The sequence below is a fragment of the Drosophila eugracilis genome, unplaced genomic scaffold (genome assembly GCF_018153835.1).
Source record: "Drosophila eugracilis isolate 14026-0451.02 unplaced genomic scaffold, ASM1815383v1 contig_2154, whole genome shotgun sequence".
Taxonomy (NCBI): Eukaryota; Metazoa; Arthropoda; class Insecta; order Diptera; family Drosophilidae; genus Drosophila; species Drosophila eugracilis.
The window spans coordinates 13,213,102-13,230,516 of record NW_024573038.1 but is presented as its reverse complement, the minus strand read 5'-3'; the positions used below and the strand labels follow the sequence as shown (position 1 = coordinate 13,230,516).

Below are 17,415 nucleotides of genomic sequence, written 5' to 3'. Positions count from 1 at the left end.
CCTCAGGATTTACTTTGTAACCATTGGGAAAAAGTTAACTACAATTTTTATTACCGATAATCAATAAACGTTTCAATGCTCTCTGTAAGACTATGTTTTACTTCGTATAACCTATTAAGATTTTTAAAGAACATGGACTTTCCTCTTCCGATATTTAATATGATTTCAAAGACTTAGCATCGATTGTTACATTAAACTTTTATTAATATCCATGGAATCATTGATTACATTTATCTAAGTAACTGAAAGCAATCAAGTTATACATTTAAAATATCTTCAGTTTTATTAAGCTCCTTTGGGTATTCTTTTGTAAAAGTTATATTACCCAACGTAGGTGTAACACTAAGCTCTTCCAAATTTCTGGTTACATTAACCAAATTTAATGTGCCATTTCCGCTTGCATTTGATGGCACTTCTAGGCCTATAATTCTCATTAAATTCATCGAGTTATTCCTGTAATTTTCATAGGGCAGTGAAGAGTAAAAGATAATTCCAGCTAGGCAAACTCCAAGTACCATTCCCATCAACAAACAAACACAAGATCTCTTGTTCGATCGTCCTTTTAGTAGAATAGTTAGTCATTAAATTTAGAACTTATCTTAGTTGTAAGCGACTCACCTTCGTTTAAGAGGGATCTACCTGCCAGCTTGCTATTTAGCCTCGGAGAGCTTATTGGGATCATTTTTAATCAAGTTCTCTTTATAGAATAAATGGAAAACGTGTCGGGCTCGGCCTTTACTTTTATATAGCGCCTTAAGGGAACAATTGTATAAACACAAATTTTAAATGCATGTGAAGAAGGTAGTTAAACTTATTTCATTGTGGATTAACATAAAAGAATATATATATATTAAAATATATATTAATATACTATACTAACAAAAACAAAAAAAGAAATATGTGCATATTTGAGAACTTCTTACTACTTGGAAGCCTTTAAGATTTAAATTTTAAAATGTCAAAGTAAGAAGCAGGGGTGCTCAAATTAGACTTACGGCAGAGAATTTACTAACACAATTACAAAAAGACGTGCACATATGTAGTGACGGTTTGAAGCTGTGCACTGAGAGAAAGAAAAACGCCTTCTTTTTGCTCACAAATTCATCACTCATTTCAACACTCACGTCGATGGTCCACTGCGAAATAAACTTCAAAGTGCAAACAGTAGTTACAAGGAATGATTTCCAGTGCAAGTGTTCGAGGATGATGAAGGAAGAACAGTTAGCGACGGAATGAGGCGGAAAGAGGAAAACGAAAACGAGAGCTCTCTTAGCTTTTGGGTGAGCAAGCTCATATGAAGAGAGGATTTACAAAAACAAATGAGCACTCAAAGCATAGGCGTAGCATAGCACCCCTGCTTTAATCTAAGTAACTATTTGGCACATAAAATTCAACAATGTTATTAAAAAATACAAAACGAAATAGAGAGCATTGAAGTGTTTATTATTTCGCAGGTAATTGGATTTCATTCTTTTTTTACAAATACCATTTAATCCAGTATGGGGCCTTACTCGGCGGGTCGGCGATCGAGTGCTCTCCTGACATTCTCACAGGACAAGGTGTCACAACGTTCCAGGGTCACTGAGAATGGTATTACATAAAATTTATATAAAATTAATAATAATGTTGACAGAGAAGTCTATCCCTCTTACATTGACAAGTGGCCCTGGCGAGCTCACATCGAGTGATGTTACGCCAGTTTCTGTTCAAACGGCGGCAGTTGTCGTTGAAAATATCAGAAACGTCGCTGTTCCTTCCGTTTCTTGTAGCCCTTGACTCACATCTCTGAGTCACACGTCGGCAGATTTCTCTATCATTTTGGGCATGAACAGCCACGCAAAGGCAAATGAAGGCTAAAACAGGATGAATTCAGTATTTTCTATACTTGACTTTCTTAACAGATCCTTACCAATAAGCAGAGTGATCTTCGACATGGTATCTTTTCCGCTAAAAAGTCACTTAACTTCTGTACTGACTCTGACTTTTTACTTGGGCTTTTATAAAGTGCAGCAGCACCCTTTTAGGAAAAGAGATTACATTTCTCTTTATAAAATGTGTTTTTGTTATATTCAGGAAATATTTAATCGCTATTCAATTTAAAGGTGTCCTACTTATTATTAATTTCCTGAAACTTTTCCATCTTTTATAATGGGCTTTTATTACTGATTTTAATACTTACCATATGTTTCGAAACATCTGTCCATCGTGATTTTCGTTGTTTTTGGTGTTTATATAAAGTCGAGTCAGTTGGTAGATTTCTGTAGTTTGTAACTGAAAAGTTTTCGTAAAGAGACGACAAGCTAAAGTTATGCATTTTACAACGCTGTTGAGCTTATTTGTTGGCAAGGCTGATAAGGCTAATTATTCTGTTTAATTACTAACTTAAAAACCTCTTCTATAGTCCTCTGCTTGACCCTGGTTGCTGGTCAGGAACGTGACTGCGATGAATTGGCCCGCCGGTGTGAGTCCTGCGTGAGGCGTCTTAATAACTCGATTGATCGGGAATTGCCCCTTTTGAATAAGGAATGTAGGGAAAGGACTCAAAGGCGCTGGCGCTGGAGGGACATTGGACGTTGTGAGCTCACCAAATTGAACTGTTTGGGTAAGTTTAAGATTATACCAAATGTATTTCTCTTTTTAATATTAATTTATATTATCTCTAGGATGGGAACGACGCATGACCTGTGCCGACATTGCTGAATTGGCTGGCATGGAGCGTAGAAGGGACTGATAAAGTAAAACCTAATAAAATATCGAAGAATTAAATAAAAACTAAAGAGAGAGCATTGAAGTAAAACAGTAAAGTCTTTTTATTTACACTTAAGACTTAAGATGTCAAATTTCTTCATGCCACTTTTGCATTGCATAGCGAACTATTCGATCTTCGATTTGATAATCATTATGTGGATCATTATGATCATGATCCAATTCCAACTCATCTGTATAGGTTTTCATCAAGCCGTTACTTAAAACATCTAACATTCGCTGCACTTTGATTCCATCAGAACTTTCCGCTTCAGTTGTTAAATGATCATCGTACACCTCAATATCAATCTCAGTTGATAAGTCATTTTGATCATCTGATTTATTAGTACTACCAATCGTTGTTATATGATCATGACTTTCATTGTGATCTTCATAAGCGACAGTCACTTCATCATCACTATTGGCATATTCCATATTGGGACGCGTTAGGTGATCATCTGGTGGTTCTTCGGGATCAATATAATCTGCGTTTTCATGGTTTGGTTGTCCAAAGTCTGTCAATCACTTAATAACGTATTTAATACAATAAGTTTTTAGTTAGACTTACCTACTAACAGAAGAACACATAACATATTAAAATGCAAGAAAGTTCCCATTTTCTCCTCGTATATCTTACAGCTCTTAACAAAAATATAATACTGATGGCAGGCATATGAAAACACACTGCATTTATTATGGCAAGCTGTTGCTTATTTAAACAGCATTTCTTTATTAAATATATAATGGACTTGTCCATATTTATTTATCAAAAAATATAGATAGAAGATCGAAGCTTGTAATACTCTATAATCTATTTTTACAAAAATAAGCAAAGGAGTCTTATTTAACGCTTTAAAAATAAAGTACAACAAAACATTAGTCGTTCTTCTTGTTTATAACCTCACGTTCTTTCATTTATTCAGTTATCTTTTGATCATATATCTTTCAGCTTTGAAATAAGATGTAAAACTGTCGTCTGGCATGAGGAAATTCATTGCTTTTATCTCTGTTGATGCGTTTTGCATTATTTGGACAGCATTTTTATAAGAAATAAAAAAGTATTTATAAATAATTTTTTATTAAGCGAAAATTCAAAAATCTTTCTACATTTCATTAACTCAAAAAAAAACTACAATTGGGACTAAAAACTGTGACTTATAGGTAGAAAAATCAGATATTTAAAATCAGCTATAATTTAGAACAGAGCTGCTCAAATTTGTCTTACGGCAGAGCAGCAATTACTAGCACAAATATAAGAAAACGTGTACATATTTAGTTACGCTTTTGTGTTGGTTTGCAGCTGTGCACTGAGAGAAAAATAGACACCTTCTTTTTGCTTACCCATTCATCGCTCATTTCAACACTCACGTTGATGGTCCACTGCGAAATAAACTCGAAAGCGCAAACAAAAGGTATAACAAATGATTTGCAGTGCAAGTGTTGGAGGATGACCAAGAAAGAAAAAAGAACAGTTAGCGAAGAAATGAGGATGAAGGAATAAAACGAAAAATTGTAAGTGGAATAGCAGAGCGAGCGCTCAAAGCTTATGGACGAGCAAGCCCATATGCAGTGAGGATTTACAAAAACAAATTAACACTCAGAGCTTAAGCGTTGAGCACCCCTGAACATAATATCAATATACATACCTTTAACTATTATTTAATATTAAGCATACTAAAGATCGCTGTATAGTAAAATTACCGAAAGCTCCTAGCCATTCTCCAAAACAGAGCTTCACCACGGGCCCAGGTCTCAACCCACCACAACCGATCAGCCAATATAGCTGAGCCTCTCGCAGGTAAACAAAACTCGGTCAGAATTCCGCGAGAGGAAAATGCCGAAACAGGCCCGTCTGGCTAACAAATATGTATAAAAAAGAAAAAACAAAAACTGGCAGGCAGGCGTTAATATGCGTACAATATTGTTTAAACAAGAGACGAGATCTGTTACTGTCGCTCGATCTATCTGCTTAAATACACAATGTGATAACGAAGATTACGGGCATTATTAAAACAATCTTTTTCAAACTGCGATCTGTTCAGTCGTCAGCTGTTGTCGCTGTTTTTCACACACGAAAACTGTAAACCAAAAAACCGAAGGAGTAAAATAAATAATATATGGAATAATCGTAGAACAGATCAGTTTGTTGGCGGGTTACCAAAGAAACGGTCGCGTTTGCTGGCCGCTTACTACATTCATTTTTGTGCCAAATTCGTTTTTAAATATATTAACTCTTGAAGTGATTGATTGATTGATGGACTACGTAGAGTGAAGTGGTGCAATCATGTCTAATTACACAGTGGTGCGTGTAACCAAAGTGCAACCATATCTGCATACGACGGGCAGTAGTTACGCAGCTTTGGCCAATGTCGACAGCTATTATGCACCGACCTTGGAGGCCGGATTACTAGATTTCCATGGAAATAACACTGCAACCCATGCCAATCTCACGGCAGAAAGCGTTCTGGTTTTAATCGGTGAAGAGAACTATGGCTATCGATCCACCTCGACCATAGTTCTCATGGTTTCCGCCTGGATCCTTCTCATTCTAGGCTTTGTCTTCTGCTGCTGTGCCGAGTGCTGTGGCGTTAGTGTTTGGCGTGGCAAAAAGACACGGTCCAGTATCGATGGCTTAAATCAGGTGGAACAGGGTGGCAGAGGGAGTGGCAGTGGTAGTACCACCCACGATACAGGTGAGTGTGCCCAGTTCGAAGTTCTATCAATGAAGCTTTTGTTTTGGGGGGGCTCGTTTGCATACTTTTAGGCTGCCATCGAATATTGATTGGCCCTGGGGAGAGAAGCAAGTTTTCCCTTGCCTGTGGATAACTCGAGTCATATTTCACAAATATCCCCATAAATGGCAACAATAAACAAGCCGCCGCAGGGATATCCAAGATTCGAAGAGTGCTATATATACTCTTTGCTAACGTTGGGTATAGGGAATATATAGAGTACCTTTTAAATACCTTAAAAAAAATATAGAAAATTCTAAACCAGAGAATGTGATACTTTCTTCTTTCTTTCCTTGACTATATTTTCGATATAAACATACACAATACCTGTCCAGATGTGTTCCCTAAATTTCGTTGACCCCCATGAAACTGGCAGGGTATAAAAATGCATTTGAATGGCCTGTCAATGCGCTTTGCTGGCATTGCTGAACTACTTTTCGAACGGCACGAAGGGGCCTCTGTGTGCTGGGGAGTTGCACTGCGGAACTGCCTGCCTCATCGATATCATAAAATATTTAGCTATTTCTCTTATTTCGTTTCGCTTCGTATTTGCCAAATTTGGCATGCGTTTTGGCTGAAAATTGGCTTTTGGCCAAGTTAACGAAACGTTCAGAGGAACGAATGCTTCTTTGCAAACAAACACACAAGCTAGGATTGCATACAAACACTGATAAATAATGCTACTAAAAATATATATTTAAACTAAATATTTTATAATAAAATTAAGTAGGTTAAAAAGTAGTTTATTTGTCATAAAGATTATGTACTTAAAATAGTTATAAATAGTTTTGAAAAGATTCTTCAGCGAAGGGAAACGTTATGTCCTTTTAAAACCAGGAAGATTTCTATTAGTAAATTACATCAAAACTTTTTTTCAAATATTTCTAAAACTTCAACTATTTCTCTCACTGCATAGACACTAGAATTTGGTCTGATAATGTGGCTGCATATGCTGCGTTCAACTCCATGCAGCTTCTGTTTGCATCGTTGGCAATTAGCATTGTCTCGAAGATATTGCGTTTCATTAGAGCGATATGTGTGTTTGAGAGTGTTTGTTTGCACCAGTGTATGTGCGTGTGTGTGTGTGTGTGTGTGTGAGCCAAAGTGCACAGCAGTCAATGGGTCATTTCGATAACGGGAAAATTTGTTGCAAAATTTGTTTGGCATTTAAGCCGAAACTGGGATTTGTGTATTGTATGGCTGTTGCCACAGAAGCTTAAGTTGTTGCATTTCAGCCATCCTTTCTGTCGATTTTTGGTGTGCTTTTGTATCCTGGCATTTCCAACCTAACAATCGAAACGATATTTGAGCCAATTGTGAGTGAGCACAGATAATAGCTTCAAAGTGCACATAAATAGTGTTTCGTTACGCCCATTTAAGTCCGCAAAAGTGTGTTCAATTAAAAGCGATGATGTTTGTGAAGAGAAACTGTCATGGTTTTGGGGTAAAAGAATAGAAAATTGTAGTTTAGAACATTGATGGAAGATTTCATGGGTAAACTTTCAGATAATCAAGTTTAGCTATATCTAAACATTAAACTTTTCAATTTATGAATTTCGTTATATGAAAGTTAGATTTAATGCCCGATCGATAATCCCCTTTCATACACAACTAACCTATATAACATATTTCTTTCTATCTACCTCATTGTGGGGCACATTCAATTTATACACTCGAGCGCATTTGGCCCATTTCGATAACAACATAAGAAGCATCTTAGTATGCCAGTGCAATAAATTCTTGCACTTTCGTTTCGAACTGTGGCCACAAAACGTGCCTGGGTCTTTTAGTTCTTCCCCGGCCAATACTTGCCTAGTTAATGCCCCGCGTTCCACACTCACTTCTGCCCCCGAACACGAGCCAACTTAAAGTTGAGAGCCATAAAAATTGCGCAAAGTCACAAATGTTTTATGAAACTTTTTGTTTTATTTTTTTTTGCCATTTTTTTTTTTTTTATATATTTTTTATTTAGCCTGACGCTCATTTCGCTGCACAAGTTTTAATAAAAAACTTCAGGCTCTTGTGCGAAAGCAACTGCAGTCGATGCTGCTGCTCCTCGACTTTTCTCTGTTCAGGAATTCATAACCGCATTTCCCTCTCGGGTTGGCCGGGAAAATCAGAGGGGGGGTGGGTGGTAAGCGGCGGAAAACCAGGAGGCGCAGTTGTACATACCAATTGCTTATGTATCGACAATATGGGGCTGTGAAGGAGCAGGGGTGCAGCCACCCAAAAGCCACCCAACCGGGTCCCAGCTGATGCGGCAAAAGCCCGGGCGTATAATAAGTTTTTGTCTTCCAACGAGTGGAGCAGCCCCTCTGCCAAGTTCTTCGCCTCGAGTTGAATCTATAATTCAGTTTTCCCAGCTATTTCCTTTTGTCTTTCGATGCGTAGGCCACTTTAAATTTTCTTAACAAATTTGTTAGTGAGTTACGGAAAGAGAATGAAAAAGAAATCAATTTGCAGCCTTTTGTGATCTGAATGAATGCTCATTTTTTGTGTTTTTAGTAACAAGAAATAATATTTTAATATTTTTTATATTTATAAATGAGTTTGCAAGCCACGGACAGTAATTCAAGCTTTGAACTTTGACTTATCTTTGACTTAGATCCTACCTTTAAATACTTAACCAAAAACTAAGTAAGTTTAACTAACTTAAATCCTGACAGTCCCTCGTACATCGAATCTCTTGCTATCAAAAATCTACTTTAAAATTACACGGATTTCTACTTCGTGCTATGAAACCAAAAAGTAAGAGAACTTTTTATTATTTATGCAAGCAAAAATGCGTAAAAATTTCTCTCAACTTTATTTGCTGTTTACGCGCTTCATTTGCGGGGACGAAAACAACGCCCACCCAAGCCACCCACTTTGAACCAGCAGAAAAACCACCCACTGTCCCGATAATTCGTGTACATCATTTTTTACAGCTCCTCATCAGTTGGTGGCTCTGCTTAGTTAGTCTTTCATGGCACTTTGATTGCTCATTTGGCATTTATTTGATGATGCCAGGACCCGTCTGTCTTCGGGGTCCTTAAATTATTCATTGTGCGTGTGCCTGGGCTTGCTCCTCGCTCGCTCGCTCGCCATCTAACATCTAAAACATCGTCTCAATCTTGCGATGAGCCCTGCGAATTTTTTAAAATATTCATGTCCCGCCTCTGGCTAGCAAAAAGAGCAAAAATAAAATAAAAAAAAATCAGAAAGAAGGCAGACAACTCGCTGAAAACATCAGCGGACGGAGGCGACCAACTAAAAGTGCGTAATTTTTACCGACAGCGCATTGAAAATATTGCCCTTGGCGATAACAGCAGGCATCAAGGATTTTAGGGGGGGTTGAGGTTGGATTTTTGCAGGATTTGATCAGTGGGGGAGTGGGAGGGTCGTTTCTGGGGGTCACGGCAACCTACGTGAGTTTGAAACTTGTACTTGGTCAGGACTCGGGATGGATGGGGTGGGATATGCGCCATGTTTTAGCCAGTGACGGAGCATGACAATGCTATTGGGGTGGACCCAAACTTGAATAAAATATTTTAAGTTTATATAAAACATAATTTTTGTGATATAAAATATTATCATTTATAATAATATAAAGAAAATATTGTATAAAAAACATGACAATGCTATTGGGGTGGACCAAAACTTGATTAAGTTTTTATAAAGCATAATGTTTGTGATATACAATAATATAATTTATAAAAATATAAAGAAAATATTGTATAAAAAAACATAGTAGGCCCTATTAACTTTGGTCCACCCTAGCGAGCATTTCCAATATAATCCACTTGCCCTGTTTTTGCTTTGACATTTCATCTAATTTGTATTTATTGTGTTGGATTTTTGTACTCAAATTGTGCATACAATTTACATTTATTATTAGTCCATTTCCCCGACTTTTCCTCAGTTTTTCCGCCAACATTCGAAGTACCTCTCCTTCACACGTTCGATTATTGATTGCAACCTGGATGGATGGTCATTGAAAGATGTTCGGTATACATTTTTTAATGGGGGGGAGGAGGTGATTTTCATGCCCGATACTTGCAATTTGGAATTCAGGTCAATTGCATTTGATTTATCGACGGGGTGATTCTGCATTTGAAGCTGTCAATTTGCAATTTGATTAAGTTGAATTTAATTGCTTTTGTTCGATAATTATAGAATAAATGCAAATTGCATTGGCCTTGCTGTAGTGCCATTTATTTTGATAAATAACAAATCCAACCTTTTTTTGGATTATAAATGACTGAACAGTGTCTGTTAAAGTGGTCAATAAATAAATTTTTGACTTCATGTATTGAGTTTAAAAAATGAATTAATGGATTAATTATTATGTCAGTGGGAAGGTAAGTCAATGGATTAACGTTAATCAATTGAAATGGTTTAAAACGTAAATAAATACAAGAGAATTTAATTATATAACCAATATTTGGCAACAGCTTCTTAATTGGCATTTAATTCTTCCTTCTGCTTTGGCCGTAAATCTTGCGCCCATTCAACCGTTTCAATTGCCCACTTAGCAGCCTTTCAACACAAATTACCATAATTCCAGCTCTTTCTCCATTCTCTCTCACTTTTTGAAAAGGCTCACACACACTTAACCTTTAATTAAGATACTCGAAAGTTTTCAATATTAAGCTCAATTGTATGCCGTGGCGCCCCATTGTCGGCTCCCTTACACCATGGTGCTGGTTCCCATTTCCCGTCTTTTCCACAGCTCCTAGTAGACTGAGAGAAATTTGAGGGTCTTAACTATGGTTTGGGGGTATTTAGAGGAATGATGATATTATACAAAAATCATCTTAATACGAAATATAAAGTATATAAATTTGAATTTTTAAACCAAAAGAAAGGATTTTCTAAAGCAACTTCCCTTAGGAAGTCAAAGAATAATCATAAAATCTCATAACCTAAATCTTAACTAAATTAATAACTTATTTCTCTTAGTGCCTGTCCCTCTTATCCCCATTTCCATCTGGCTTTCCCGATTCCCATCATCCGTTTCCCCATCGCACGCTCACATGTCAAGTCGCTGCAATTTTCCATAACGAAATTAACGCCATGCCAGGCGGCGCTGCAAAGTATGCAACGTAAATTTTTGCGCCGAACCAATAAAAATAATTGAGGCAAAAGCGCCACATGTGAGGGTGGTGGAGGGGAATGGTGCCATGGGTCCAACAAGGGAGTTAAGGGGTCTCAGGGGGGGGGAGTGGAAATCCTGGGGTTCTTGGCTCCAATGGCAATTTTGCTTTTATTGCCTGACTGCCTGATGACGGCAGCTCCTCATTGCAACGCCTTTTTCAATCCGTCCCGCTGACATTGCACTGAAAGAAATAGTAGTAGATGTAGTAGAAGTAGTAAAAGTAGTATTAGTACTACAAGTAGTAGTAGTAGTATTAGAAGTAGTAGTAGTAGTAGTAGAAGTAGTAGTATTAGTACCAATAATAGTAGTAGTATAAGTAGTAGTAGAAGTAGAAGTAGTATTAATAGTAGTAGAAGTAGTAGAAGTAGTAGTAGTATAAGTAGTAGTATTAGTACTAATAATTACTACTACTAGTAGTTCTTTCAAAGAAGTAATAAAAATAAATTACAATACATATTTTGTCATTTTTTTGATTTTATAAAATTCAACGCATACTATTTTTTGCCAGTGTACCTGTGTGATGTTGACGTTGGCGCCTTCGCATGGCTTTTAAGAGCTCAGTCTTTGTTGTGGCTCGCCTTTGTTGTTGCAGCTTTGGTTGTTGTTGTTATTGTTGTTGTTGTTGCTGGTACTTACACTCGCTTCCTCTTTTTTTTATGCCACTGTCATCGCTCGGTTTGCACTTGCATTTATTCTTGTTTTCATTTCCGTTGCGCTTATCACATTATTGCAAGCTCATTGCCGCGGCTTCTCTTTTGACACACACACACACATACAGATACACTGATACTCTTAAGCACACACACAGAAACACACCTACGCCGACAAAGGAGCTTCATATCAGTCAAGCTGTCTCGAATTCTCTTTAGCAAAAGGTACCTGTGTGTGGGTGGGTAAGTGGAAAAGAATATCATTCATAGTTTATGGGTATCAACTTTTTTAATGATGGGTTTAAGTCCCTTTGCAGTTAAGACTGCATTTAATAAGGATATTAATTTTTTATTTTTAATAATAAAGGTATCATATTATAGATTATGATAAGTACCTGAAAGCTAAAAGGATATAAAATTCGTGACTTCTTTTTGGACCTAAAAATTGTATATAAGAGTAAGTCTTGGTGGTAGGAATTTGCTTTATAAGTTAAATAAGTTAAGTTCCTAAGTTAAATAACTAAATTTTTGGAAAATAGCAATCTTATCCCAGTCACATTAATATAAAAAACGTTAAGAATCGATTTAAAAAAACGTTTTCCAGCTGGCAATCCCTTGTCAATGTCCAGCCACTTTCTAGCAGCCCAAAAAGCCGGGAAATTAAACACGGAAAAACTGTCAAATCCTGACTTCTGAGCAGTTTGAACCCTCTTTAACCGTAGAACGTTATCCTGTAACTCACTCCTTCCCCCCCGCCATGGTCCCTAGGTTCACACAATTTTGCATAGACATTAATAAATAATTTGGAACGTGTGAATGATTTTCATATAAATCGCCGCCAAGAAGGAGGAGGTAACAGAAGGAAGGAACAGGAGAGCCCTAGCCTCCATGTGTGTGTGTGTGTGGTTGTGTGTGTGTAAGGCTTGTCTACTTTTGCAGCTCATGTAATATTCATGATTATTTGAAATTTGCGCTTCGTTATCCTTTATCCCTTTTTATGTTTGGGCGAGGCAGACGACAATCATATGTTAACGCGACGCCTTCTTTTCTTCTCCTTCGTCCACGCCAGCACAGATATATCCATGTATATATATATCTCTATGTATGTATGTATTTAAGGAGAGGAAGGGGAGGCAAGGGAGGAAGGTCCTTGCATATCAACTGAGCGTAATCGGGTTTTCATGCTTTGCTGCCACGCAGGACACACTGGGGAATTCCTCCAATGCCATTGATAGCAACTCAACGCGACTTTGGTCCGTCAATATCCCCTGGCAAACTGTTGCGTTGCCCATCCTCGCCAGCCAAGCTGATTTTTTCCTTGCCACACGTTAGTCAATGCACTGAGAAAAATTTAATATATAATTTTAATAAATAATATACTAAATCTCTAGAGTTCTTTGATAAAACTTTAAAGAAAACTAAGTTCAACTTTTTCTATCATACCAAGAAATGTTTTTAGAAAATCGAAGTAAAGAAAATTCTTTCTCCTCTTTCCCAATTTGATTATCTTCGAGTGTACCAATACACCCATAACCATTCAGCTAGCTACCGTGTCTGTGTGCCACTTCCGTTCCAACGCTTATCAGCCTTCGTCCTTCGTTATTGTTGTGGCTCCCTTGGTGCACTTTTTGCTGCAACTTTATATGCAACGCCGCCAAAAGCTAGCAAACGCGACTCCTTTCCATTCACCTACCCTAACCATACCCCCCAATCCCACCCACAAATGTCAATGGCTTTTTGCTGAAACTTAGTTGATTCTACTAGAAGTGGGGCGTGGCCATTCGCCCACCGCCACAACCTGGTTGCATTGCGATAACAGAGAACTGGCAGCACCAACACCAACAAAACTCCGAGTTTGTTGACAAACTGAGAAACAATTATGATTGATTGTGTGTCCAGGAGACCAGGAGAAGAAACGCCAGGATGCCAGGAAGCCAGGAAGCCCGGAATCCAGCGGTTGACAAGGAAGCCAACTATACCAGAGTAATTTTTGAGATCACAAAAGGTAGATAGTGGTGAAAGATTCCCGGACATGAAAGAAGAATCTATTGCAAACAAAGTGATGAAAACTTTGAGTTTCAAATTTCATGACGAGGGGGGTAAAAGTTGAAAAGAAGATTGCAGAATATGAGAAAAAGCATCATACAGTCTAACTTCAGTATATCGAACTTAGGTAACTTGAATGCTCTATAAGTTGGCAGTGCTCTATAATTTCCGCCCCTAACCAACCCTAACTCAGAACTAGAACTTCCTCATTTCCTCAGGTATTTTCCCCAATTAAATAAGAAAATTAATGAGAAACTGTCTCACCTTCTGACACTAAGACGATTGCTTTAATATTCGACCTTAATGAGTATTTAAATTTATTCAATACCACAGCGGAAACGATCAAAAAAGCCTCATTAGTTCGCCGTTGGTCAGTTACGGTCCCTATTTTCTTGGTTCTTTGGACTCATAAAATAGGAAATAGATTTTCCAGCATTGTTGACAAACAGCTCGTAAATTACACGCTCATTTTTCAAGCATTTTATGAACAGAAAACCGGGCCAAAAACCGACCTTACCAACTGGCTACTGTTTATGAGCCAGAGCATTGCATTGGCCACGGTTTTTGGGTCATTCGTATGGCAACGGAAGTTCTAAAAAGGCATGAAGAGCATAGTTTAGTACTAGCTTGGTGACAATCCTCTTTGGGAAATATGGTTAGAGAAAAACTCGTTGCTTTTCAATTTCCGTTCTCATAGAACATAGAAAGTATCAGCTGACAAAGGCAATGGCCCAAAGGTAAACAAATCAATAAGTTGAGAGCAAAAAAGAAGCCCAAACGATTGCATCCTTATCAAGGCATATGTCGTCCTTGTACCTGTCGGAGGTGCAAAGCCGAAAAAGGATACACACACAGCGGCTGTCAGCCTAACCATTTCCGTTTAGCAAGCAAAACAATAACAATGAGATTTTCCCCTCAACGCCGGCAGTCACTCGGCAGATAAAAGAGTAAAAAGAGGCCGCGACCGGAAAAGCGCATTTAACGCGATTTGATGGTTTACAAATTGGCTTAAAGGAACCAAAGAACCGGGAAACCGGGCTATCTGGTGGAACATCTCCGCCGGAGGAGTATCTTCTACCAACAAAACAACTGACGGCATTTGTTGGAAGGGGTCGGTTAGGTTGAGGATGCGGCTTGTTGTGTTTGGATAAAAGATTGTTGCGATAGGGTTGTCTATTGAGAGGGATCTAACGGAAGGTATTTATGTTAGTGTTTAGAGTGATGGAGTGATGGAGGGTACTAAGGGGTTCTACATGGGTTCTTAGGGGGAAGAAGGTTTTCTTCTAGCCTTGGGAGATTAAAAGTACTTTTATGCAAAGGGATTTCAGGGTTATTGAACTATTATTGAATATTTAATTGGATTTTTCCTGTGTTTTCCTTAGGGTTTCTATCTAATTTTCTATTTCTTATGAGGTAAATCTTAAAAGTAGAATTACTTAAAAGGGCACAAGGAACATATTATAGTTTTGCATTGAACGTTGGTTTTTTTTTTAACATAATTAAACCTTTTCCATTTTTAATTAAGTCGCTATCTTATCTTATCTATTGCTTCTTATCAAAGTTATTTGATAATATGTAATTGCGCATTTCAGAATGCCTTTTAAGCTGTCTTACAATCCCCAAATAAACAGTAATCGCCTTCCGCCTTGAGCTTTGTGCTAGGATGAATAAAAATGAGTAACTAAAAATGTTTCATTAAATAAATAAACCTAGAAAAAATATGTAGTTCTCAGAAAATGAGTGCTAACAAAATCAAAAGAGGAAATTAAATTCAGCTCTTAATATATATTTTTAAATTAAACCCAAAAACCATAAAGTCTTCAAACTATTTCGCTGTTGACTTTTCTAAATCTTCTTAAATTCTAATTTTCTGCTATGTAAAATTTCTTATAATTTAACCAATCTCTCTACACATTCTATGTATCATTATCTTGGTCTAAAAACCTTACCTAACTATTTCATAATGCAGTAGCATTATCTTTGTAAGCGTTCACAGTCTGCGTTCAAAGACCCCGCTTACTCAGAAGCCTATAATTAAGTGCATTACAGGCGGCTGCCATGCCCGCGCACTTCCTTTGTTTGCCCACCTTTTACCCCGAGTTAAGCGCAAATAACGCTGACTATTTACCAAGTATATTCAACTGGCTGGAGTTTTTATATCGTATCGGATCGTAGCGTATCGTATCTTATGTGGGGGAACTGACATAGGAAATACCAGTAAGGTTAATCACAGGCACGATGAACCATTCAAGAGTTACTTAATTGACGCCTTAATCAGCATGACTGTGAACTTTCAAGCGGTTAAGCGGTAATCTATACATCCAGACGACATCAAATTCCAAAGGTGATGGATTTATGAGTTTGAAATTCTCATTTTATCGCGATCTTATCACCAGACTCCTTGGCGGCCCATTATAATTGTTGACCTCATTTGTGGTTCAGTCTAAGCTCTTGGCAACAGCATGGCTATATAATATGGTTAATTATAGTGCAAAAAAAAAAACTGGTTTCGTGTAATTTTGAAGTCATCACGTGAGCCGTGTCACTTGATTATTCTGCCTTGCGCATGCGCAACCGGTTCACACCTGTTCGTATTTTTTTTTTTGTTTAATTTTACCAACCGGCGTCTGGCACGCAAAATTCAAAATATTAAATTCACACATTCCTGTTTTTATGGTTTATTTTTGGGAATTTCTTAATTTATGTGGTGAGTTTGCTTTTTGCGAGGGTGAGTTTCCTGATCTAATTAGTCTAATTGGGTTGGCAGTTAGCAAGAAACACAACCCTGGCTGGACATTAAAGGTTGAGATCTATGCTATGGATTGATATTGGCGTGGTGAGTTTAATTAGAAATAAGGAAGACACCTTTTACGATATTAAGTTTAACTTTCAAAAATAAAAAAAAAAAATTCAGAAAAAAAAAATATTTTTTTTTGTAAAAATTATTAAAATGATCTTAGCAAATTGCTTGGAGGACAAAAATCTTAGAAATTTCATATTTTGTTAAAAAAAATATAACAAAATACATAAAAAATATGTAAAAAAAATTAAATTTAAGAAATTTCAAAAATGTAATAATATATATAAAAATTCCTTTTTAACTTAAAAAACTATTTATAAATAAAATAATTGAAGTTTTCATATAACAAAACTTATTTTCATAATTTTTAAAACTACTAGCAAAATTTTTTTTAACATAAATAAAAACAAATTAACCGCAAAAATTCCCTTGCCTGCATCTGTAAATAAATAATTATGACTTCCGAAGTTTTACTGCCAAGCTAATGTAGAGAGCATGCTAAATACCAGCTGGAACCGAAACGAAGCGACATTTAAAAACAAAAGCAAATTTGTTGTTTAACTTTTTGCTTTAAAGCAAAATGAGTATTTAGCACATGTTTAATGTAGAACGTAAATAGCAATCTGACATACGAGTATGAGCTGCCAAGATGATTGGTGAGCCACTCGAGATAAGGAATCGCCGTGACAAACAATGCAACCGGCTACTCCAAATAAATCATGAGTGCGCCTAACATGCTTCAGATTAATAGTGGAGGCAAGTGGCCTGGCCCAGGGGGAATGCCCAACAAAAGATATCTAGAAATAATAATAAATATTTATTTATTTAATTTTAAAACAATAACTTGTTCTATTTTCCCAAACAAACCTCTCTCTCTCTCTCTCTCATTTAACCCAATTATTTTCATTCAATTTAGGTTTTTAGTAATTTCACCATTTAAAGCGCAAAAAAAGGGGTTTATTTTGATTGTACTAAATTGTTGATTGATTTTCATTAATCGCATTGATAGAAACCCTCGGACAAAGGCTCTTCAAAAGCGATTAAGTAGACCCCCTTTGAGGGCAAACAGTGTGCCAGGTTTAAGTGCTAATATCAATAGAATAATTCGAAATTGATAAAGCTCTAATCATGCGTCACTAAGCCAGTGCAGAATGCTAATTGCAATTGATGCTCATAAATACGAGCAAAACACACACACAAAGTCAATATTAGCAAATGGAAAATTCATAATCATAACGTTTCAATTTGTGATTTACAAATAGTTGACAACCGCAAAAGACCAGAAAAATTACTACCACTAACTAC

At 36.9% G+C, this 17,415-nt stretch overlaps 5 protein-coding genes across 5 annotated transcripts in view; 2 read left to right on the top strand and 3 right to left on the bottom strand.

Annotated features, from left to right (window-relative positions):
• Positions 1-234: 234 nt before the first annotated feature.
• Positions 235-682, bottom strand: LOC108118170 (glycoprotein-N-acetylgalactosamine 3-beta-galactosyltransferase 1). Its single transcript, XM_017230728.1, has 3 exons — positions 619-682; positions 326-559; positions 235-242 (listed from the first exon to the last, which is right to left on the bottom strand). The coding sequence occupies exons 1-3, from the start codon at positions 680-682 to the stop codon at positions 235-237; spliced, it is 306 nt and encodes a 101-aa protein (XP_017086217.1).
• A 766-nt stretch (positions 683-1,448) lies between these two features.
• Positions 1,449-1,934, bottom strand: LOC108118198. The gene is made up of 3 exons (XM_017230759.1): positions 1,910-1,934; positions 1,653-1,853; positions 1,449-1,581 (listed from the first exon to the last, which is right to left on the bottom strand). The coding sequence occupies exons 1-3, from the start codon at positions 1,932-1,934 to the stop codon at positions 1,508-1,510; spliced, it is 300 nt and encodes a 99-aa protein (XP_017086248.1). The 3' UTR covers positions 1,449-1,507.
• Positions 1,935-2,308: 374 nt separating this feature from the next.
• Positions 2,309-2,731, top strand: LOC108118169. The gene is made up of 3 exons (XM_017230727.1): positions 2,309-2,342; positions 2,402-2,602; positions 2,664-2,731. The coding sequence occupies exons 1-3, from the start codon at positions 2,309-2,311 to the stop codon at positions 2,729-2,731; spliced, it is 303 nt and encodes a 100-aa protein (XP_017086216.1).
• A 55-nt stretch (positions 2,732-2,786) lies between these two features.
• Positions 2,787-3,381, bottom strand: LOC108118194. The gene is made up of 2 exons (XM_017230754.1): positions 3,314-3,381; positions 2,787-3,260 (listed from the first exon to the last, which is right to left on the bottom strand). The coding sequence occupies exons 1-2, from the start codon at positions 3,360-3,362 to the stop codon at positions 2,836-2,838; spliced, it is 474 nt and encodes a 157-aa protein (XP_017086243.1). The 5' UTR covers positions 3,363-3,381; the 3' UTR covers positions 2,787-2,835.
• A 1,281-nt stretch (positions 3,382-4,662) lies between these two features.
• The window catches only part of LOC108118217, a 35,691-nt gene continuing 22,938 nt past the window's right edge, over positions 4,663-17,415 (top strand). The window contains exon 1 of the mRNA XM_017230793.1: positions 4,663-5,438. Coding sequence (XP_017086282.1) covers positions 5,030-5,438 — 409 coding nt within the window. The 5' untranslated portion in view covers positions 4,663-5,029. The remainder of the gene's footprint in view (positions 5,439-17,415) is intronic.